We start from the raw sequence: 25,265 nt of genomic DNA on the forward strand, positions 1-25,265 counted from the left end.
AACTAGTGGGCCATCTGTCTGTGTGACGATCTTTGGGAGAGCTTCCCTTCCCACAATGCATCGCGACAAACTGTACCTTATAAAGTTGTGCGTGACTCTCGCGCCTCCTCTCAGTCCGGAACAGCCATGTGTGAAAAGCGTGATACCAAGATCCCCTTAAATGTGGTAAGTACTTCAGTTGTTTTTAACAAATACTAGTGTAAAAATAAATATAGCTTATTGTATTAGACAATAATGTCTCAAGAAACTAATATAGTGTCTCGTTACTTATCAATGGAATGAACCGAAGTTATTTTTGGAAAATGGCGGTTTTAACTGTTAACGTTAACGTTACTCGTTTTTTCGCAAAGTGTAGGAATGAGCGTTATAGTATCGTTAATTAACGGTACAGTACAAGCCTAACTTTTGTCTGGTTTGGTGGGAGCACCTGGTTAAATAAAACCTCAGGAGTGCGTGAGTTATACAAATGGACCTCGGTTGGCTTCAAGTTTTAATATTAAAGTTTGAACGCAGCAATGAAACAGGCGGGAAAGAACTAATTGTCGTTAATTCTCCGGGTTTTGAATGGAGTTGGTGGCTGAGGCCGGTGTTGCACTGTCTGAGTCAACTGGACACGCTGCTGAAATGCTGCTCGCTGCGTAAAGTGTTCAACAGCGCCGGTTAACATGAGCATTTACAAAGTGCTTTACAAGGGGGAGACATAAAAAGAACATGACAGAATAAAATACCAAGTACACATATATTCCCTCATAGGCTATATAGCATAAAAATATACGTAAATCAATTTTGTAACGTTAAACCAATTGCATATTTTACCAGCATTTGGCTAGTGCTAATTTGTGTCCTGCTAGTAGAAATGAGCACAGAGAAACTTGCCACTTTCAGCAGATGAATATGAAAGCAAACTCTACACATACATCATTCCACACAGTGAAGCTCAAACATCCAACTGAAAGAACACGAGAAACATATATTTTAGTTGGGTGGACTTTAAAGAAGATGGTGACTTAGCAAGTCTGAGATTCTCAGGCAGGTCATTCTATGAAAGCTCTGCCCCCTCTTGCAGACTGTCCTGCCTGACAACCCTTAAAGGGTGTGCAGGTTGACAAGGAGAGTAACTCAAAGAAATAATCTGGGGCCTTGGAGTGATTTAAACGAAAGAGTAGGTTCTTAAAGTTAATTAAAGCTAGCTGGCAGCCACTGTAAGGACTTTAAAAAGGAATAATCTCTTTTCTTGGTCTGTTTTAGAAGTTTGGCTGCTGCATTTTGTACAATTCGTAGTCTAGGAATTGATTTCTGATTTAGGCCAGATAAGAGGCCGCTGTAGTTATTTAGTCTGGAGGAAATTAAACTGTATGATTTCATTTTTGCCCACTGTACTGCCTGCCCACCAATTTTTATGATAGAAGAAACACTTAGTGGTTCCAGTGTGGCATGTTGTGACGTTCATATTGTTTCTTTCAGAGATGCTGGGTCCCCTGATGAACTAACGTGGCAGAGCATCAGCTATGGGATAGAGCCACCAACCTCCTGCCTTTTCTTTGGACTAAAGGTAAATACACAGATAGATAGTGCAGCTTTCAAATGCCCATCAGGAACATTGTTTTACCTCTGATGGTCAGATATTTGTGTAGGGACTATGTTAATAATCAACACCCAACTATACATTTCAGTATTTTTCAGTGTGGTATTAATAATAAATCCCTGAACTACCATTTGTTGGGAGTACCAGTGATGGTTGTATCCAAGCAGAGCTGCAATGATTAAATGACAGAAAAGTAATCGGTTACCGTTTTGATAATCAAATCCTTTTCAGTGAAAAAGAAATTAGCAAAACGGACAAATGTTCTGGTTCTCAAATGTGAGGATTTGATACTTTTCTGTCATACATGATAGTAAACTGAATATCTGGACTTAAGACTGTTGCTCAGACAAAACAAGACATCGATAATGAAAATCGTTAGTTGAACCCTTATATCAAATGATGTATGATCAGCTTGTTTGCTCAGTGATCTTTGCATTGGGCTCTGCTCAGGTTACACAACCATAACTTCAGGTACTGCAGCAGAACCCACATGGTGGTTCTCTCCCCTTCACCCCAGCACTCAGTCAGCTGTCCAGGCGGTTTGTGTCTGACTCAGTGTTACAGTGCTGGTAGAGTGTCTCTGTACTTGGCCTCAGCTCTGCAGGTTCTGTTTTAGAGTCTGCTGCTGCTGAGCTGCTGCAGAGTGCGGCCCAACGAGAGTGGCCTGTCCTGATCCAACAGCAGGGCAGGCCTAGTGCAGGGCCGCACACTACATACTGACACCTACAGGGTTGCTCTGAAGGTCATTGTTGTAGGTAGTGGTGCAGTGGTAGAAATCACTGTTACAGTGTGGTTCATAGTGTCTTGAGATGCCTTTACACTTCCTGGTAAGGATGGATTTATTTAACTATGCCTTGGGACTACAGTGACCACAAACTGGTCAGCTGGGGCTGCTTGTATACTGGCTAACAATATAACAGTGAAATTATAATGAAGACAACAGAGCAGTTTGGAAGGTTCAGTAATCTGTCAGTGATGCTAGACGTTTGTTAAAATGAAGATGGCAGATTTGCTCTGTTTATAGTTAGTCTGACTGAAGTTTGAACTTAATGGCAGGTGTTGTATGGCTCAGCTGAATTTGACATAAATGAGACACCAAAATTCAAAACTGGACAGGGGGGTCTCATAAACATGGCCTCATGGTGTCTTTATGGTGAGTGATGTGGTTTGAGAACCCGTTTGAATCGCAGAATGCTACATGGATATTAAAGAATGAGACTTCCATACATCTGACATCTCAGTTTAAATTGATCATTGATTAATCATAGAACCAATGAAAAGGTAGCAACATGACTGATTATTTGACCATAGACATTTTTGTTGTGAATGAACTTGAGTGAAGTAAATATTTGTTTTTCCATGACTGTTGCAGGCAGAGCCACTGATGAGCTGCTCACTGTGGAGCTGACAGTCATGCTGCAGGCTGACTGAAAGTGAGTGTTGCAAAACCACTAATAACATCTATATTAACAGTCATGTTACTTGCTGTGATGATGAAATATATAACACATCATGCTGACAAAACACCATGGTGAACTCAAACCCCTGAGCATAGCAGCTGACTCTTAGCAGTGACCATAGTGTTTCTGCTTTTCCTGACTCTTCATTTCTCTACAGCAGTGTGTGAAACAGCCAAGCTGGAGGAGGCATTACACTCCGCCAGGAACTAAGACTGACATTAGGTATGTAACAGCTGTGGACAGACATGATGTATTCTGTATGTAGTGTGCAGAAACTGTAACCCCAATCAGTACTGCCATGTCAGAGACCTCCCCTCTCTGCTGTGGAATCGTAGTATTGGGAGAGAAATGGCAGGACTTTGGCACAGGTTTAAGTAAAAACAATTTACCAGAAGCTGACTGAAGACCTGCAACATGCTTCTTGTAATAAATTCTAGTAAGCTAAGATTTGAAGGGCAGTTTGTTTTAAAAACTTGTGTTCTCTAGTAATGTCCTTTTTTTTTTTTTTTTAAAGTGTTGACAGCATAACCTGCCTGACTGGTCTGGATAACTGGAGTCCACCTGCCGGGATGTGACAGGGCTGCTGTCGGTCATTACCTGCACCTCCATGTTTCAGCCTCTTCTGCTCAGCCTGACTGAGGTCGAGGCTTGAAAATCAAATTGTTGATACTCTTCTGTGGATTTTGTGCTGCAGGCATCACTTAGTTAACGTGTGCAGGCAATAATCACTTGAGCTTTACTGGAATGTAACATCTGTGATGGATGAATAAAAATGGATCTGCAGCAACTTGATGTCCATACATTAGTTATTGTTTTTTTTTGTTTTTCTCCCAGATTTGTGATCAATAGGTACCATGAAGAGACCAATGTGTTTGTTTCATAACTTTGCAACTTCCTTACTGTGTGTGGCTCTGAGCCTCAAGCCCACTGGTTCTACTGAAGATGTAAATCTAAAAGATTATATATTAGAGGTGTTTTTTTTAAAAATCGCATTAATTTACTAAAACAGCTGGTCAATAGTTTTTAACAAATGTCACTCAACTGAGGAAATGGTGCATTTGTTAGTATTTCTGGCAGGACTGTGTGTGAGCCGGACTGACTCAAAATAAATTGGTGTGTTCATGATAAGGAAGGAACATGTCACCCAGTGCAGCCTTTTTTTTTTTTTTTTTTTTTTAAAAAGTCTTTGAACAACAGTATGGCAGGCTGTATACAAGTTCAATTCATTGTTGGTTTGGGTCTCCTTGTGGGACTTTTTTTCCCCCACAGTTTTGCTTGTTAATCATTTGTGCCTGCAACAATCAAATCTGATTAAAGCAAGAAATCTTTAGTTTGTTATATAAAGTGTTATGAAAAGTTATGCATCCCCAAACACCAGCCAGTCTTTATTTCTTCTGATTCATCAAAACTGTTTAATATGATCACAATTTAACTGTTTACATGGTTTTCTTAAAGTACAATATAATCTCATTGATACACAAAAGGAGTGAATTGATTTGTGAATGACATTTTGCTGCTTAACTTTATAACACTTAAAGATTTAGAAGACTGCACCAACACAAATGTTGCTGGGTTTCTGGGTAACATAAAAACTAGTGTTATATAATGGGTGATTATAGGAAAAAGCAATGTGTGTTGGTGCCGTGTTTCACCATGAGCCTCCAGAACAGCTTCAGTATTTGTCATAGATTCTTCGAGTGTGTGGATTCTACTCAAGGGATGAACAGAGTTCTTCTAAAAGTTAGAACTCCAAAGTCTCCCATAAGCCCAGTTGTTCTGAGATATAGACTGATTGGTGTAATTTTGATGCTCATCAACCACCCATCACAGTTTTTTCCTTTATTTTGTCACCTGTCAACCCCTGCTGTTAGCCTGTTATGTTTCCAGAGGGTGGCTCTTCCTCTGACAGCTTGCACAGACACACTGTGGATCCAGGTCTAAAACAAAACCCAGGGTAGAGTGGTTCAGTGAATGTGGATTGGAAGGTGTGGAGGTGGACCAGTGTGTCAGAGGAGACTCTGTAGAAAGACAGAATGCCAGCATGCCAATCCAGATACACTCCTACTCTCTTCGAGTGGAAGGAGGGTGGGACATTGATAGTTTTGTCTTTGTCATTGTGCCAGGCAGAGAAATGATTATCAGAGGCAAACAGAGCCCAGGACTTGTCATTCCTTCCTAACCTGCAGTCATTATCACTTCCTTTCCGCCCGATTCCTCTGTAAGTCACTCCTATAGACAGCCATCCCTCCCTCTCAACCTCCCAGTAACATCTACCAGTCAGACCATTAACACACAGAACTGCATACAAGAAATCGAATCTGTCTGGGTGATGAGGATACGGCTGCTCCTCTGTCACCGCTGACGCCTTTCTGCTGCCTTCAGAGAGGAGGATATGTCTGTTTGCTGTGTTTGGGTCCAGTGTGAGTTCACAGGCATCTGATGGACAGAACAAAACACAATAGAGCACAGAGTTGTGAGTGAGATGATTATTATTATTTTAGACAACAAATGTGCTGGAAGTAAAAGTCTTGTTCATTTTTTGCAGTGTCAGGTGACCGACCTACTGTGAAAAAAAGAAGTCAAAGGAACTAGCCTATAAGCTAAATTAAAATTTAAGGGATGGGAAGTCAACATGACTCCAAAAGAACATTTTGGTAACACATCCAGTCACCAAGCTTAAAATTCAGTTGCATGTTCCTCTAATGTTGAGTGGAAACTAAAGATTAGAATTTGAGATACCATTCTTTTGACAGTCTGCAGGTCTGCATTTCATGCATTCTCCATGGAATGTAAAAAAAAAAAAAGTATTTTATTGGAATCTGACTAAAAACTTCACTTACACTTTCTTAAGCCTGGTTTCAACCATTGTTCTCCATGGTCAACCCTGAAAGTAAGAAAATACACAAATTCAGGCCCACATATGATCTTTTATACAGTAAGTGAAACATGTACTTTAAATTGCATTTATGAAAATATTTGTGTTGCATGTTGATTTCTGTCTCCTAAAGCAGAATGTCACATCTGTATCCATTTTTGTCATGTTCTGAACAATCTATTAATTATAAAACCATGTTTCTATGTGTCGTTTTCCCAACTCAAATGCTCACCATTCAATATTACAACAAATCCCACACTTAATAGCTCAAAAGAACTGAAAAGCTGAAACGTGTTTCTTGGGTTTTATGTTCATATTCTGAGTATCTTTTAGTGTAATGGGTAGCATGATTTAAGTATCTTGCTAATACAATAAAATTGTTTTGTTTTTATCAACAACTAGTGCAATGCCTGTTCCGAACATGCTGTTTGGAACAGGCCAATTGCTTGGCCTCTAGTATTGCAGCATTGCATAGAAAAATTAATAAAGTTGATGTCAGGTGAATGAATATATACACCAACAATATGAAAGAACCTAACATTCTGTTACACACAGATGTTAATTACTGCAATAATGAATCTTTTCTCATTTCAAATATAATGAGGTCTGCATTTAAAAATAAAATAGGCCTACATAACAGAGAGCCTCCTAAAAAATGTGCATCCTAAAATAAAGTGGATCGATCATATTGGGCTGTTAGATAATTTATTTTCTGTGGCTTCAGCTCATTTCAGATCATTTGAGTGAATATACTTGCTTCAAAGATTTGTGCTTATATGAGACATACTCGTTTTTAACTGCTCATGGGAAGTAGCCTAAGAGTGTCCATTCTTGATTAAAATGTGTTTTCACTGTCTAAATTTCTTTTTAGAGCACGCCATGTGAAAAACCTTTCTCTGACTCAAGGTACAGCTCTGATCGCTGGCTGTGTTCATGTTTACAGTTTTACTATGGAGTACAAAAAATCAGAGACAAATATTTTTTGTTGAAAGCAACCCATGCAGAGACTTGAGGATTTAATGAGCACTCACACTCAGTATTTTCAGTAGTTTTTTTGTTATTTTAATTAATTTGATTTATTAATTGTTTCGTCTGTCCAAATGTGTTTTCGCTGTATACTCCTTGCTCAGACACAGAGCTGAGCGACTCACTGTCCACTTGATTATTCACAGTTTATTAATAAATTTAATTTATTGTTAAATGTGTCGCATGTCCAAACACGCCATGTGAAAATACTTTTCTCTGACTCACTGTGCAGCTCTGATTTCTGGCTGTGCTCATGGCATACAGTCACAGAGCCTTGAAGCTCCGCCCCACTGCTGCAGAGCTGAGTGGCTCACTGATTGCTTCTGACTGCACTTCCTTGGGTCATAAGCAATATGGCTACCAAGTGTGAAGTAGATCGAATGAACGGTTCTCGAGCTATGCATAGGACATACAGACAGACAAACATACAGACACACAGACAAAGTCCTTGCTTTATAGTTAGACATACAGTTCCCTCAAGTCTTTGGCCATACCAATGATTAAGAACATGGGGATATGTACTGTATGTTGTTGAATGCCAATTAAGTAATCATTGTTTTGTCTTGGTTAAAATGATAAGAGGCTCAGATTTTACATAGTGTATTCCTGGAGTCTCGAGGCTATCACCATGCCTCATGGGAACCAGTTGTTATCCTAACAAAACAGTTGTTTTACCTTAATCAAGGAGCTCAGTTTTTACTGTAAAGTGCAGCAGTACTAGACATCCATTTACGTATGGACAGAAAACCAGAAACATCCATCCAACACTTTCACAATTTGAGTCCACACTGCAGTGTCAGCGGGCTAGGCAAGATAACCCATACATTCTTCTCTTAGCTCCCACCTCCTCAACTGACTCATTTAAATACACAGGCGCAATGGCTCGACTCTGAGCTCTTAGCAGATGTCAGAGTTCCTCATTCTAACATTTAGGGTGAGCCTAGCCACCCTATTAAGGAAACAATTTTGGCCATGTATATCTGCGATCGCATTCTTTCAGTCATTACCCAAAGCTCGTAACCATGGGTTGAAGGTTAGAATATAGGGTGATCAGTAAATCATGAGCTTTGCCTTTAGGTTATGCTCTTTCACTACGGCAGTCCAGTTCGGTACAGCATTACTGCTGACACTAAACGAATTGTGAACAAGATCCCAACATTGTCAAACTCCTTTGCTTGGGGCAGTGACTCACTCTCAACACAAAGGGAGCAATCAACCATGGCCTCAGATTTGGCTCTGAATTTCTGTTCTGAAATGCCTCAAGTGGCAGAAATGTAAAACCACCCCAGCATGCACTGTACAGTATGAATCAAAAGTTTGGACAAACCATTCCATTCCCTTGAATGAGAAAGTGTGTCTAAAGTGTGTCCAAACTTTTGACTGTTATTATAGTTCTGTAAACAGCAGAAATGCATTCTTAAATGTCAACATACCGGACAGTTTCCACACTTCAGCTACAGCTTGTTATTGCATATATATATCACAATTCTGTTTGCGATATTAATGAAATTAATATCGCAAACAGAATTGTAAAATGGCACAAACCTGATGGAGCCCAATGCCCACAGAGAATGGACTAACTTCTAGCAGAGAATGTGGACAGAGCTCTCACTGTGGTTATAAAAGGGCCTAATGGCTCATAGTAGTAGCTCCATACCACATACTCCTGCAGTACACCCTACAAGATACACCAGGGACAAGGCCCTAAGCCATACTGAGTCCACAAAACACAAGTGTGAACAAAAGTTGCACAGCTCTTGGGGTGCCCCTGTGGCTGAGGTGTTAAAACTGCAATTGTGTATCTCAACAAGCCTGGTTTGACCCTTCCATCCCACATGATGTGAAGTTACATACATATGACACAGGTTGACAGCATGATAGAGAAAATGGTTTCCTACTGCAAGAGATCTACCAAACAATGACTACACTTGGTAGAGGGTCTCTCCATACCTGAGAGTGTCAAGTTTCCAGTGTGGATCGTTCAGTCTATCAGAGAGCAGTTTTACTCCCATGTCTCCTAGATGATTGTAGCTCAGGTCCAGCTCTCTCAGATGGGAAGGGTTGGAGCTCAGAGCTGATGCCAGAGATACACAGCCTTCATCTGTGATCAGGCAGCCCGAAAGCCTGCAAACAGAAAGTGAGACACTAGTCAGAAAATGTGTGTCTTAAACTGAAATAGTTGACTGAGTCATACATTTTGTGTTTTTATTTGAGCTATTTGTTTACTCCATCAATAACAGAATCTTTAGTATGTAAATGGCAGATGCAGTGATTAGATAAAATAACTAAATATGCTCACAATACAGTAATACATTGTTGTTGGAAGCTATTGCTTCAGAGATTTGCAACAGAACCAACCGCAGAAAATACTTTGAAGGTTGGTCCTAACTGATGTTGCTATAACTTAAAATAGAGATTTAAAGGGTTGTCTCTTGAACATGTTGATGAATCCTGACCTTAGAGTCTCCAGTCTACAGTTTGGACTCCCCAGTCCAGCAGAGAGCAGCTTCACCCCTGAATCTTGCAGGTCATTGTTACTAATGTCCAGCTCTATCAGACAGGAGGACTCTGAGCTGAGAACTGTTGCCAGAGCTTCACAGCTTCTCTCCGATAGGTTACAGCCACTCAGTCTGAAGACACAATGAAGTGTAAAAATACATTAAAAGATAGGTTTGGGTTTTTTCAAGTCTGTGTTAATACAATACAGATGTCCCAATGTGTATATATATGTGGAAAGGGGTCTTGTGCTGCTGTGAGAATTCCTAATCTCCATACTGGCCCTGAAGCTCCCTTGGAGTGCAATTACACTGAGAAGAAATGGGGAAGAAAATCCACAGCCCTCATTCTGTGTAAAAATGCATTCCAAAGTTCAGCTGAAGCTAAAATGAGGCCTCAGCAGTCTCAGTTAACTGAATCGAGTTGGTATTTTCCAGTTACAGCCTGTTGAGTATCAAATTCATTCTTTTTGTTTCTGCTGAATTAAGTATCCAGCTGAGTTGTGGTGGAGGGATACCTTCTGGTAGTTAATGGTTTTAAGTCGTTTTTTTGCTAGCAAAAAATAGCATTAGCATTATCACAGTTAACCATAGACTGTAAGTGCACTGTGCTTACTAAGCTAGCAGCTAGCGCTAGGGTCACCTCCACCCTATCATCCAAATATGGTCACTTCTGGTTCCAAAAAACCAAGATGGCAACGGTCAAAATGCAAACTCAAGGCTTAAAAACAAGAGTCCACAAACCAATGGGTGATGTCACGTTGGCTACATTAATTATTTTTTACAGTCTATGCTCAGATCCAATCTCCAGCTGTTCTTATTGTCCTCCAGACCTCGTTGATTTGCTCCCCTTTCTGCGACATGGAATATGATTTGTGTCTGTGTTTATCTGGTGTGTTCTGAAAGAAATGAGTGATTAGCAAATGCGTTCCAGAGATTTCCTTTGAGAGACCCTGAAAGGAGCAAGTTGTGGCTAACACTGTCAAAATGGACTCAACATTCATGGGAAACAAAAAGAGCAAATTTAGTACTAAAAAGTATTGTAAATTTTGAAAATACTGACTCGATTTAGCTTACACAGACTGCTAAAGCATCATATTGGTTTCAGCTGAACTTTGGAATGCATTTTTACATAGAACAAGGGCTGTGGATTTTGTCCCCCATTTCTTACAGTGTAGTCTCATTCTGGGGGAATAGCTTCAGGGCCAGTAGTAGTAATTGTTCCAGCAAACAAGACCCATTTCCAGTGTTGGGCAAGCTACTTGGAAAGTGTAGTGAGCCAAGCTACCAGTTACTCTACATTAAATGAAGCTCCGCTACATTGACGCTATCCCCCAGAGAAATGTAGCCAGCTAAGCTACAGCAACATGACATGAGAGTGACTAGTAGCTATATCTACATAAATTTCAAGCAAATAATGTTGACTAACCACCATACTTCGGATTTGTAGAGACTTGTATTTTTGTTGTACCCTCTGTTGGTCAATGTTAAAAACTAGAAAGGTAATATTTCAGAGTAATCTAAAACTTTACTCTGTTCCCACATTTCCCCCCCATCTCTTCCCTCCCATATATATGTGTTTATTTTTAGTTTGTCTTTTAAAAGTTGAGAGCAGCTTCTTATTTGGATTGCACAGTTAAATGAATGTATTTGTGAAGGTATGGCTATGGCGACTCCTTCGGGATCAATTTGTCTCCACCCTCAATGTTACATGTTCCCTCTGCCATCTTTCTATCAAGTAAACTGAAGCTCTGAGGCAGTTTTATTTCAAACTGCACAGAAGGCTCCCCTGCACTTGAACTTCAGAAAAGCTAATGTAGCTTGTGTGGAAGCTACCGCTCTACTTGATCAATAGAAAAGCTTGGCTACTGAAAACACTATTGGATTCAGAAAACAGCAACACTACTACCATGCTACTGAGAAATATAGTTAAACTAGTAGCACTGCTACTTGTAGTGATGTTACTGCCCAATACTGCCCATTTCCACATACTTATTGAGTGTGTCAGTATTGTATTAAGACAGAATGAAAAAACCCAAACCTATCCTTTAAATTTCTTTTCAAAATAGAGTTTTAAGTATATCTACAGTAATCTATTTAAGTATGGGTGTACATACACAGAGTTTTTGGAGGCTTTGACCACTGGCAGGAGTCTCAGAACAGCTTCTTCTGAAGCAGAGTATTTCCTCAGGTCAAACATGTCCAGGTCTTCCTCAGAGGACAGTAAGATAAAGACCAGAGCAGACCACTGAGCGGGAGAAAGTTCTTCTGCATAGAGACTTCCTGAACTCAGGTGGTCTTGGATCTCCTCCACTAGAGAATGGTCCTTCAGCTCATTCAGACAGTGGAACAGATTGATTCTTCTCTCATGAGTGGTGCTCTCCCTAATTTTCTCCTTGACATACTCAGCCGTTTCCTGGTTGGTCTGTGAGTTACTTTCTGTCTGTGTCAGCAGGCCATGTAGAAGAATTTGGTTAGTCTCAAGAGAAAGGCCCAGAAGGAATCGGAGGAACAAGTCAAGGTGACCATTTGGACTCTGCAAAGCCTTTTCCACAGCACTCTGATAGAAGAGTTTAAATTTGTCACTTAACAGTTCAGATGTCTGGGATTTTGATTCTTCTTCTGCCAAGACGTTGACACCGCAGTTGATGAGTGTCAGATGGTCATAAAGAGCAGCAAGGAACTCCTGAACACTCAGATGGACAAAGCAGAACACCTTGTCCTGGTAAAGCCCTCTCTCCTCTTTAAAGACCTGTGTGAACACTCCTGAGTACACTGAGGCTGCTCTGATATTGATGCCACACTCTGTCAGGTCTGATTCATAGAAGATCAGGTTGCCTTTGTGCAGCTGCTCAAAAGCCAGTTTTCCCAGAGACACAATCATCTGCCTGCTCTCTGGGTTCCAGTGTGGATCTGTCTCAGCTACTCCGTGATACTTTGCATTGCTGAGTTTGGTTTGAATCACCAGGAAGTGGATGTACATCTCGGTCAAGGTCTTAGGCAGCTCTGCGCCCTCCCTGGTTTTCATCACATCCTCCAGAACTGTAGCAGTGATCCAGCAGAAGACTGGGATTTGGCACATGGTGTAGAGGCTTTGTGTTGTCTTGATGTGGGAGATGATTCTTAAGGCCTGCTGCTTATCTCTGAATCTCTTCTTGAAGTACTCCTCCTTCTGTGGGTCAGTGAAGCCTCTGACCTCTGTCACCACGTCAACACACTCAGGAGGAACCTGATTGGCTGCTGCAGGTCGTGTGGTTATCCAGAGGCGAGCAGAGGGAAGCAGTTTCCCTCTGATGAGGTTTGTCAGCAGCACATCCACTGAGGTGGACTCTGTAACATCAGTCAGGATCTCATTGTTGTGGAAGTCCAGAGGAAGTCGACACTCATCCAGACCGTCAAAAATGAACACAACCTGGAACTCATCAAACCGGCAGATTCCTGCGTCTTTGGTTTCAGTGAAGAGGTGATGGATAAGTTTCACCAAGCTGTACTCTTTCCCTTTCAGCAAATTTAGCTCTCGGAAAGTGACTGGAAATGTAAGCTGTATATTTTGGTGGGCTTTGTCTTCAGCCCAGTCCAGAGCAAACTTGTGTGTTAAGACGGTTTTCCCAATGCCAGCCACTCCCTTTGTCATCAGTGTTCTGACAGGGGGATCTATTCCAGGTTTGAAAATATCTTCAGATCTGATCATTGTTTCTGATCTTGCTGGTTTCCTGAATGCTGTTTCAATCTGTCTGACCTCATGTTCGTTATTGATCTGTCCAGTCCCTCCCTTCGTGATGTAAAGCTCTGTGTAGATCTCATTCAGGAGAGTTGGGTTCCCAGCTTTGGCAATCCCCTCAAACAAACACTGAAACCTCTCTTTCAGATTAGATTTGAGTTTATGCTGGCACGCTTCAGGAGATTCTGAATTAGAACAACAATTAAGATAATGAGTGGATGTACATTAACTGCAACATAATTTTCATATCATTTGATATATTTTGCTACTGTCCACCACTGTGTGTGGCATACTACAACCACATTCTTTTTCACCATTTGAGTGAATGACAATATGAATGTAGAGTTAGCATTTTAGATCTGCTTCCTGGTTGGCAAAATACCCAGATTTGCAATACTGAGACACTACCAAATCTCTTATTTTCTTAAATCTTTAATCTTAATCTCTTGTATTTTTACTAGAAAAGAGCTTTTTTTTTCATTTTAGCTGCTGCTGAACTTCATATTTACCAGTTGAAATGAGAAATGTCAAAGGCAGTACATTATATTAGCCGGAGCTAATATAAAGTTAACTTGTAAGTAATTGACTAGAGGTGGAAATAACAGTTTTGGCTGAAATAACAGTTTTGCTGTTGTTTGATTAATATGCTTTCTGCAAACCAGTGTCTGCACTTGGCCAAAGATCATCTTTTAGCAAAAGAAACACCACTCTCTATAGGGCTGTGGTGAAGACCACTCAAGTCAAGTTCGAGTCAAGACCAAGTCCAAAAAAAAAGAAAAACAGTATCCATTAAATCTGTGAAAAAAGTGTGAGAAATATGAGAAAATATGATATGAGAAAAAGTATTTTTGCACAATGCCAAATGACAAAAAGTTTTGTGTCTTTGGTGTGTCCTGGTAGCCAACTGGTTAAGATGCATGCCACATCACCACAATGTCAATGGTCAATTCCAACAGTGGACCTTTGTTGCATGTCATACCCTGTCTCTCTCTTCCCTTGTTTCCTGTCATTTCTCTATATTTTTCCTATAGAGATTTATGTTCAGGGCTGTAGCTACCACTGACAAAAGGAAGGTCATGTTCTTGGCTTCACATTCTGCACTTAATGCAAATTAAATTTGTTTTTTTGTTTTGTTTTGTTTTGTTTTGTTTTGTGTTTTTTGTGTGTTTTGAAGGCTGATCATACTAATTAACTTTTCTTGGGCAAAAATGTATATGCACTCTATAAATATATAGTGGGTTAAATGTCAGATACACTTAATCAATTACAATCAATCAATCCTTTCATATCTTCTGCTATTAATGTCATTTTCAGATTATGCATACAAGTTGTCAGCATTAATTAGGTTACCACTTAAAACTGTTGTGTTTATGCCTTTTCAATCAACAAACAACTAGTTTAGATTTGATACAGGATTATAAAAAAAGCAGATTTGATAAGCAGATTTGTTAGTGGAGTGCAACTGAACTCCAACCCTACCTGGGTATAGCATGCAGTTATATAGAAACACTTAAAGTAATTTTGGAAATGCAATGGACAATTTTCGCTTTGGACAAATTTTAATAAATAAATAGTAAATAGTAAAATAGTAAAATTTATTTTACAAAGCCTCTTACTGCTCTGCAGAGAGTCAGCCAGCTCATCCTGATTCATTCTCCTCAGGAAGTTCAGTGAGATCTTCAGAAAAGCCTCTCTGCTGCTTCTCCTGTGCTCTTTTTCCTTATCATCGATCACATCCTCATCCTCCCTCTTCTTCTCCAAACATTTTGGGTCATCCGGACTCAGAACCTTCTTGAACCTCTTCAGCTCATTCTTCACAAAAGTGATAATGTTCTCCTCAAGCAGCTGGAAAAGAATATTGTATTATTAAACAATGGACTCCCAACCTGACCCATGCATCATTGCCCAAAATGTATTGCACCTAAAACTTACCCCTCAACTCAAATGACTTATCCATTGGTAAGTAACTGGAGTTAAATTAATAACAAATAACAAATGAATAAAGTTAACAAACTCTAATTGTTTTCATTATAATGCAAAAGGTGTATGTGAGGGACTCCTACTGCTCCTACTGAAATGAACAAAACATGATCACCAAGATTGTTTCATTAAAGAAGACTCACCACTCTGTTGGCCTTGATGAACTGAAAAACAGTCTGCTCACAATCATAGAGCAATTTTGTTTCTTTGACAAACAATCTTTGGCTGCAACATGGACACAGGCTTGCAAGAGCACAGTGACAACACGACAGTACAAAGTTTTTACCACCTAATTTTCATTAGCTACCCAAACCTACAAATATGATTTACAGGCCCAGTTCCAGGAGTGTGCCCCAGTATCACTTTTTGCGGGTGAGGTTATGTCTAATGTCTTTATCAGTCATAGCACCTTAAAGTACAACTTTTATTTTTTTTTCCATAGCTCGGGCCATTGGTTCTATCTGTTATGATAACATTGTACTCACAAAACACGGGAATAGCTCCAACAGGGAGGAAAATGCTACCAACTCTTTTGGAGGTAAAACTGAAACATAATCTGGGAGTACTAGGATATTCCCAAAGATTAGCTGTAGGAAGCTGCATGGAACTTCATGCTTTTGCCACCACAACCCTGACCAGTAAAAATGACTCAAAAATGAATGGAAGGATTGACTATTGATACAAAAATATTGTGACAACTGCCTTACAGGATGTTGCATTCAGACAATTACAAGAATTGACTCTGTCATCAAATTGACTGTCATTTCATTTCATTTCTTCTAGATGAAGTAAAAGGTGTACATTTACACACCATAAATATGTAGTCCAAGTCTGTTTGATCATGCTTGGGCAACTGATCAGTGGGAACCTCTGACCTCTTCTGGTTGACTCTGTGAAGTACACATGAAATAAAACATTAAGTACTGGCTCATTTTGCAGTATGTCTTCCAGCTTTCCAGATTTTTGAAATTTAGTCATAACAGGTTGACTTAATTCCTGTAACTGTAGCCTCCTGTTTGGGACATTCGTTGGCCCTTTACCAATTTTGATTAGCTGAAAGGATTGGAAGACTAAACAAATAATAAATAAAAAAACAATGGATGCAGTATAATTTTGATGGTAGTAATACATACATCATTTTAGGGAAGTCATGTCCATCTCTGAAGGTAAAAGGAGGTTCTATTGATTGGTCACTCTTCATAGACACACAGCTGGGTTCAGGGAAATCTGGTTTCTCCTTATGGATCCTGATAGACAGATAGGAACATCGCCATCTAATTAATCATCAGGAGCTGCTGGATACACACAAACTATTTGGGCAATAGTGCTCAATAAAATTTATAGTTCTTTCCACTCAATATTTTCTTGTCTCTTCTCATACTTTTTAAGCCAGTCGGTCCTTTGGTAACAAAGGATGGGAAGCTGACAAGAATGTCATTAGTTATGCAGGTATTTGGTTATAAAGCAACTATTAGACAAAAAATTTAACCTGATGAGCCACATGAGGGCACTAACACCATCATAAGGGAACAACAAGGTTATTACATTTTATCCTGAGGGGAATGTGAACATCTATAGCAAATTTTGTGCCAATTCATCCAGTAGATGTTGAGATATTTTACTGGATTAGTGAAAAATCTGACCTGCTGGTGGCACTAAATGAAAAGTCAGGGGTTCACCAAAATCATTAGGATTTATTCTCTGGGGACCATGGATATCTATACCAAAATTTACGGCAATCCATCAAATAGTATTTGAGATATTTCCCTATGGACCAAAGTGTTGACCGGTAACCAAAAGTCTGACCAACTTTGCCATCCATACAGTTACGCTGCTAGCATGGCTAACAATAAATATACATTTTTTGTATGTTTTTGTGTAAAATACAAATGTTGTCTTTATATGAAAAATGCAGCATTTTTACAAGCACATTTTTATCCCTATAGAACAAAACTGTAGAGTTAAACAATGTGTAGATGAGAGTCTGCTTGACAAGAGCAACAGTCTAAACATGATTGGAATAACAATCTCCAGACACCTCAGTAGACCACAAATGCCAATTTAAATACCTTCATACAAAATAATTTTTGATTTCTGGAGTAGGGCAGGAACAAATAAAATTGTATCTTTTCTGGGAGTCAAAACTGATTAGATTTGCATGGTATTGCTCCATGATTCATACTGTCACATTTAACACTGACAACATCATCCTTAACATGTTGAAATTCAACATGCAATCCAGAATATGACCATCTGAGTCATTGTTAGATCATTTTGGAAATCACTTATATAACTTTTTTCTTTGTTTAGGTATGACGACTTAGTTAAAGCCTCATGATATTACAAGAATAAAGTCGGAATTTTATGAGAAAAATGAACATACATGACCAACAAAACTTAACCAGATGAATACATGCATCATCTAATGCTAGCAACATCTTACTTCTTGTCAGGAGAATAGTGTTTATGTTCACATGTGTGACTGGTCACGCTTAATGGACACACAGCTGGTTTCAGGGGAGTCGGGTCTCTCTTGATCGATCCTGTACATAGAGATCTGATCTGAGAATTCAGAGGCTCTGAAATACCACAGTGTGGGCAGTCATTTCTCAAATGGCAGGCTGAACTGAGAGGCAGGGCTGTACCCAACGCTTTGTTTGTTGCTGTGGTATTTGAACATTAAAATCAGCATCTGAATTTTTTTTTTTTTTTTCCTGCCGGCAGCAGTCCAATAGGAAGAGGCATGAAGAGAGCAGCAACACATTGGGCAGAACAGCTCTTCTCCACTACCTCTGTGGTCTCTCCTTCGCTCTCCACACATTATTGCTTTATGGAAGATCTGATTGGCTGTATCGAAGTAAAGACTCCAGCTATGTAGACTGATAAACAATGGTATTCCATCAAATTAATGCAAAACTAGGGGGCACCATTATGAAACCAAAAAATATAAAATATAAATTTCTTCCTTTTAGTTTCAGATTTTTTCTTAAAGGAGAGCACAGAAGTGATTTACAGAGCAGAGGTGGATGCTGTAGTAGACAAAAAATGCAATTTAATTTCAGTTGGAGTTTAGGCTTACTTTTTGTCAGGAGGATAGTTTCCATCTTTGAACATAAGAGGTAGTTCCTTTGAGTCATCACTCTTAAAGGACACACAGCTGGGTTCAGGGGAGTCTGGTCTCTCTTGAAAAATCCTAGCAGACAGATAGGAACATCTTCAGAATGGAGAATTAACTCAGTGTAGTTGCACCCATAGCAACTAGATATCAACAAGACAGGTAGTAGGTAGTATGAATAAAATGATCTATTATGGTATTTGTAATTCTATATCTCCATATCGACATATATCGTTACATAATACATTTTCTGGAAAATCAATTAAGAAACTATTAATGGATAAAATAACCATCCTGTTTGTGGCCAATACAACTCATTTATAACCTGCCAAATCAAAGTGATACAAAATACGATTTGTCACATTCGTCACATTGATGCAAAAATCATATAAAAATCTCATATTGCCTTACAGCTGTCATGTTCGTTGATTTACAACATTGCCCACACATTGTCTTTGTGTCAGCTTCTATCACTTTCAGTGCTGCCGAAGCTTTGGAGCACAAAAAAAGGACAGCCCTAATGAGTTTGTTTCACTTTTCCAAAGGGCATGGAGCCATCATTAATGTTATGAGTCACAACTGTGTTTTGGCTGCTATGGCAGGTCTAAATGAAAATGAACACACAGACTCAACTAACCTGTTATTTCTCCTAAATTTTTTTAAAGCCCAACTGAAATCACATTTTATTATCCCTTTTTGCAGTCAAAAATAATGTCAATCTGTTATTTAAATGTACTGTTAATACATTTTTATTATTAAAAGGAAGAAAAAAAACTCTCTGGGGAAATATCAGACATGCTCCTCTTTGTCGCAGCCAACTGGAGGGGCATGATGGCGTCCGTGTTTGATTGACAGCAGATGGCAGGCTGCTATCAGGCTCAGTGTGACCGTCTGCTCTGCCTACGATAAAATGCCATGTTATGGATTTACAGAAGATCTGATTGGCTGTATCGAAGTAAGGACTTCAGCTATGCAGACTGATAAATAATTGTATTCCATCAAATTAATGCAAAACTAGGGGGCATCATTATGAAACCAAAAAATTAAAATATAAATTTCTTCCTTTTAGTTTCAGATTTTTTCTTAAAGGAGAGCACAAAAGTGATTTACAGAGCAGATGTGGATGCTGTAGTAGACAAAAAATGCAATTTAATTTCAGTTGGAGTTTAAGCTTACTTTTTGTCAGGAGGATAGTTTCCATCTTTGAACATAAGAGGTAGTTCCTTTGAGTCATCACTCTTAAAGGACACACAGCTGGGTTCAGGGGAGTCTGGTCTCTCTTGATGACTCCTAGAAGACAGATAGGAACATCTTCAGAATGGAGAATTAACTCAATTTAGTTGCACCCATAGCAACTAGGTATCAACAAGACAGGTAGTAGGTAGTATGAATAAAATGATCTATTATGGTATTTGTAATTCTATATCTCCATATCGACATATATCGTTACGTAATACATTTTCTGGAAAATCAATTAAGAAACTATTAATGGATAAAATAACCATCCTGTTTGTGGCCAAAACAACTCATTTATAACCTGCCAAATCAAAGTGATACAAAATGCGATTTGTCACATTCGTCACATTGATGCAAAAATCATATAAAAATCTCATATTGCCTTACAGCTGTCATGCTCGTTGATTTACAACATTGCCCACACATTGTCTTTGTGTCAGCTTCTATCACTTTCAGTGCTGCCGAAGCTTTGGAGCACAAAAAAAGGACAGCCCTAATGAGTTTGTTTCACTTTTCCAAAGGGCATGGAGCCATCATTAATGTTATGAGTCACAACTGTGTTTTGGCTGCTATGGCAGGTCTAAATGAAAATGAACACACAGACTCAACTAACCTGTTATTTCTCCTAAATTTTTTTAAAGCCCAACTGAAATCACATTTTATTATCCCTTTTTGCAGTCAAAAATAATGTCAATCTGTTATTTAAATGTACTGTTAATACATTTTTATTATTAAAAGGAAGAAAAAAAACTCTCTGGGGAAATATCAGACATGCTCCTCTTTGTCGCAGCCAACTGGAGGGGCATGATGGCGTCCGTGTTTGATTGACAGCAGATGGCAGGCTGCTATCAGGCTCAGTGTGACCGTCTGCTCTGCCTACGATAAAATGCCACGTTATGGATTTACAGAGGATCTGATTGGCTGTATCGAAGTAAGGACTCCAGCTATGCAGACTGATAAATAATTGTATTCCATCAAATTAATGCAAAACTAGGGGGCATCATTATGAAACCAAAAAATTAAAATATAAATTTCTTCCTTTTAGTTTCAGATTTTTTCTTAAAGGAGAGCACAAAAGTGATTTACAGAGCAGATGTGGATGCTGTAGTAGACAAAAAATGCAATTTAATTTCAGTTGGAGTTTAAGCTTACTTTTTGTCAGGAGGATAGTTTCCATCTTTGAACATAAGAGGTAGTTCCTTTGAGTCATCACTCTTAAAGGACACACAGCTGGGTTCAGGGGAGTCTGGTCTCTCTTGATGACTCCTAGAAGACAGATAGGAACATCTTCAGAATGGAGAATTAACTCAATTTAGTTGCACCTATAGCAACTAGGTATCAACAAGACAGGTAGTAGGTAGTATGAATAAAATGATCTATTATGGTAGGGTCATATTATCCAGCGTCATATTGTCCAGCCCCATGTGCTTTGCAAAGAATTCTTCCCACTGTAAAGAATACTGATGGATGGCACATGCTTTTGCGCCCCAAACAACATGTAATGAGGCGAGAGAGAGATAAAGAATGTGTCGCCTGCAGGTTGAGATGAGAGGAATCATCTAATCTGGCCAGTGTTGCACCTGGCAGTGCTGGATTTAGGTTATTTAGGCTGGCTCCTCCATTCTGTCTCTCTCTCATCATTGGTTTGTCTTCTTTGTTTTTCCTTCGAAACACCACACATTCACTATAGATTAATTTATAAAGTAACTTTTGCCTTCCTCTAAATAAAATATTGTTTAGAATACTTCAAATCCTGTTTCCCTCTTTGTCTAGCTTACTGAGCCTGGGCTGTGACACATACATTAAAGGTCTCTGGCCAGAAACTAACCAGGAACGTTGCAGTTTATGGTCAGCACCTTAAACCCTGTTAGCCTTGAGTTTAAAAGTTGTATTTCCATAGACCAAGTCCAAGCTTAGGCGATCACCAAAGTCATTAGAATTCATCCTCAGGGGACCATGACAGTATGTACAAAATTTGATGACAGTCCACTCAATATTTGTCAAGATTTGTCAGGACAAGCACACAAAGAAGTTGAAATTGAGCAAAGCCAGTTTCACAGAATACTGCTAACAACACTCACTCCTCTCTGTTTGTCACAGCAACAGCAGAAAGCCCCAACATTAACAGTGTACACACATTCCTTCACCTGATTGATTGCAAATGCGGTCTTCTTCTATCTTTTTTCTTATTATAGTTAAATCAGTTTAAAATAAGAAGTAGGTGGAATAAAGTATTGGCTACAGTACCTTTTCATGGTGGAAGCTCTCCTGTGTTCACCAGGTTTGTACAGAGAAAGAGCTTTCTGTTCATCTCAGTGCAGCTTGATGAACAGAAAGAATACACCCATAGGTATGAAAGGAGTAAAATATGATAGACATTGCTTATCTTTTTCTGCAGTCCTGTGCAGTGTATGACAATGTGCAGGTTTAGTCATATGATATCTAAGATATGCAGTCTGACTGGTCTGAGCATGCGGGTAGAAACTGAACCACCTGTCGGTGGCCAAGGTTGAGCGGTGGTGCACTTTCACAGTCATCTACAGTGAGGTGAAGATGCATAGTTCTGTACACGACAGCACTATGCAGTTTGATTCTTTACAATGACTTTTGGTGTAGTAAGAAACCAAATTCCAATTGTGCTTCGTGGTAGCGAGATTGTCATACAGAAGCAACACTATCTAGCAGGAAGTTGATCACATTAGGTCTAGTCCAAAGGACCCCATCCCTTCAAAGGAACTGAGGCCAGAAAAATAATTCTGAGGACAGAGAATGGTGACGGGGTGAATCTGAATTCTGAGAAAAGATGTGAATCCAAAGAAGAAAAAAATATACCTTTCTACTGACTAAGTTGTTCGTTAAAGCTGCATAAATTATTTTTTTATGGTTGTAGAGCAAGCTATAACCACTTATTGTCTTTTCTGACACAGAGCAACATTATCATTCATTTACAATTATTTTTGTCCTCCTCTGATAATTGTAAGTCCAATACTCACTCTACTTTGAGCTCTGTTTCGGTCTATACCAATTCCTGAAAAAAATATCTGGCTCTTTAGACCGACAAAGTTAGCAACTAGCTGGTAAACATAGTGGAGCATGTTGATAGAGAAAAATCTGAGCTAGAAGAGAGTGAATATTGGACTTACATTCACCCGGGGCCAGTTTCAGAAAATGTTCTGAAACCATGGTAACTGACCCTAAGACTCTGTGAACCTAACCTGCTCGCTGGCAGGTTTTCTTCAACAAACCCTGAGTTTCTTTCTGTCTCCTCCCTCTTACAGAGCCAGACATGCTGTTTCATTTCCTCATTCATTCAGTCTGTAGCAAAGTGCATTCATTAGCAGAGGTTCACTATCTGTCAGAATCTAAATCCTGGTTGGATATTAGTTTGTTACTCAATGACTTTCTAAAGTTATCGCTTTTATGTGCATCAGTCATTTCTTTGAACAGCATTTTTTTCTCACACATTCAGATATTACACAGCATGAATTCAGCCTCAGCTTAGAATAAAACCTCTGCATGTCCTTCTGTTATAACATTGAGACTCTGTCAGTTTGTTATAGCAGCTCCTGCATTGAAAACCTTATTGCACATAATGTGTAATCTCAGTTTAAATGTAAACAATGAATATGAAACTTTAGACACGTTAGATCAATGAATAATTATCTCATCAATCATGATGTGATTGGTTGCACTGATGAAACATTATTCCTATAATATTGGAGATAACATGTTAATATGCTTAGTGAGCAGGATAGTGGTGCGGCTGCAGAATGTAGTTTGAAAGTGAGATTTTTAAATAGGGAGCATAATCTTAACGTGTTTTAACAGCATTTCAGTGACAATGTTTAAATTTAGTGTATTTGTTGAAGTAGCTGAAATTAAGTCACTGAATGCTGTTGAGCGAAGATACAAATAGACGTCTAAAAATTTAAAATATTCTGTATTGTAACTTCAACGCCTTTTCAAGTGCAAATCACCAAACACATTATTACTGATCAGACTGTGAGCTTACAGTCATGTCTCTGTGTCTTTGATCTATACATTTATTAAATCTTTAACTATATTTTTCATCTTCAGTCGCTGCCTCCTGTGTTTTTGTCCCCGTCAGATTAAAGCTGAACAAATATATTTAAAATGTAACGTAGCTGCAGCCTGATACACAGTCAGATTCCACTTTATCACCATTAATGAAATGTAAGTCTGCTAAATGATGAATTAATGGACAACACTGAATGAAACTTTATTGTGTTCACTTATTGACACTTTCCTGCTCTGACTCAGGCTCTTTTTTTTAAAGATAAATGTGCTTCGTCCACACACACATACATTCATATCTCTACATCTACTGGATTAAAATGGAGGCTCTGCCTTTTATTTACCTGTTGCCATGGTGACTCATAGCATCAGAGCTCCATTGATAATGGCTTTTTTTTATGCATCATGCACACACTTAACTCAGAGTGAACATACTCAGAGTTGATTGAACTGACTCTGATCAACTGTTCTGAAACTGAAAACTCAGAGTTTCCCATCTCAGGATTCATCAACTCAGAGTTCAGGGTTAGACTCAGAGTTTGTTAAACCTGCTTTCTGAAACAGGCCCCAGGTGAACAGAAACACATCACCAAATGAATGCGAATGCTGTTTACTAACAAGTTCGCCATATCAGTTCAAAAGGTGTTTCTGCTGCCCCCAAGTGACCAAAAAAGCTTTTTTTTAAGAAAAAAAAAAGTCCAAATTCTCTTATGAAAATAATCTTATTGGCAGCCATGATCCCAACCATCCACTTGAGTGTCTGATTGGATTTATAAGCCACACCCTACAGGATGAAGACACGCTTTTTTCCTCTTTGACGAATGTCTCCTCCACCAGAGACATACCAGCACTGAATCCCTACAGCAAATCTAAGAAAACTAATATATCAAGCATTGCAAAGACAAGCATATGGATCAAGACAACAAAGAAAGGAAAAATCAAAGTACAGTAAAATGTTCTTTGGACCTACAAAGAAAAAAATGTCTTAAAGACAACTTTCAACCAAATGCAAGCTCAGTGACCATCAGCTGGCAACCAAAAAGGGAAGACAGAGAATGGCAACCAAGAGACGGGACATGTGGTCACTGTGCAATAGCGTACTGTAGCTGAGATTAGGACAGATGTGTATTTCCTCCTGACGAGTGGAAGAATACACCCAAACTACTGCAGAAGGCTACTTCAGCAAATCCAATAATCCAAACTTTAACTTGGAGAGCAGCTCAGCCAATCAAATACAGCTGAAACACTTTAATGTGTATCACAATACATTTGTTAATTTCAACTGAATCATCCTCATGCAGTACACACTAGGGGTGTGCCCGAATACAAATATGTTATTCGGCAAAGCACAAATAGTGGGTTTTTTCACTACTATTTGTGTTATACAAATATTTTAAAAATTATTTGTACTCAGGAGGGGAAAAAAAACATGTCAAATACCAGCGCGCAGGTCGGTTACATCGCTATCTCAGTTTCTCTCCTCTGCTCCGCTGTTACGTCCATCAGCAAGTCTCAACAAGGGGAGTCACATCCACCTACTACATGACACACATTTCATAATTTGGACATCACTCCCAGAGTTGGGGGTGTTCCCCAGAGATAAAGCTGAGCTACTGACACAAGCGAAGTGCTCCCAAGGGACTCTCCATAACCTGTTGTTCCCCTTCTCCTTTCTACAAAGTTAGGTTGTAAAAAATAAGCAATAAATGAAAAGTGCAAAGCAAGAATCATCTTTGA

General features: G+C 39.1%; 1 protein-coding gene, 1 long non-coding RNA gene and 1 other non-coding gene across 3 annotated transcripts; 2 read left to right on the forward strand and 1 right to left on the reverse strand.

Moving 5' to 3' along the window:
• The first annotated feature begins 56 nt into the window (after positions 1-56).
• LOC137188942 (uncharacterized) lies at positions 57-3,837 on the forward strand. The gene is made up of 5 exons (XR_010929558.1): positions 57-165; positions 1,465-1,552; positions 2,958-3,018; positions 3,203-3,267; positions 3,560-3,837. It is a non-coding gene; the product is annotated as an uncharacterized lncRNA (long non-coding RNA).
• LOC137190396 (small nucleolar RNA SNORA74) lies at positions 2,098-2,296 on the forward strand. The gene has a single exon (XR_010930222.1). It is a non-coding gene; the product is annotated as a small nucleolar RNA SNORA74 (small nucleolar RNA).
• A 633-nt stretch (positions 3,838-4,470) lies between the features above and the next one.
• On the reverse strand, positions 4,471-22,052 carry LOC137188860 (protein NLRC3-like). Its single transcript, XM_067598437.1, has 11 exons — positions 21,955-22,052; positions 20,646-20,759; positions 19,434-19,547; positions 18,222-18,335; positions 15,286-15,367; positions 14,779-15,007; positions 11,559-13,347; positions 9,403-9,576; positions 8,897-9,070; positions 5,886-5,929; positions 4,471-5,481 (listed from the first exon to the last, which is right to left on the reverse strand). Exons 1-11 carry the CDS (start codon positions 22,050-22,052, stop codon positions 4,913-4,915), a joined length of 3,501 nt encoding a protein of 1,166 aa, XP_067454538.1. The 3' UTR covers positions 4,471-4,912.
• Between the last annotated feature and the right edge of the window lie 3,213 nt (positions 22,053-25,265).

The sequence above is a fragment of the Thunnus thynnus genome, chromosome 9, assembly GCF_963924715.1.
Source record: "Thunnus thynnus chromosome 9, fThuThy2.1, whole genome shotgun sequence".
In the NCBI taxonomy this organism is placed as follows: domain Eukaryota; kingdom Metazoa; phylum Chordata; class Actinopteri; order Scombriformes; family Scombridae; genus Thunnus; species Thunnus thynnus.

Coding starts and splice junctions, on each gene's coding strand:
- LOC137188860 (XM_067598437.1), bottom strand. CDS start 22,052: ATGCATCTTCACCTCACTGTAGATGACTGTGAAAGTGCACCACCGCTC. Junction 5,930..8,896: donor TGGAAACTTGACACTCTCAG/GTATGGAGAGAC, acceptor TCTTACTTTCAG/GGTTGACCATGGAGAACAAT. Junction 5,482..5,885: donor GAAACCAGGCTTAAGAAAGT/GTAAGTGAAGTT, acceptor TCTGTCCATCAG/ATGCCTGTGAACTCACACTG.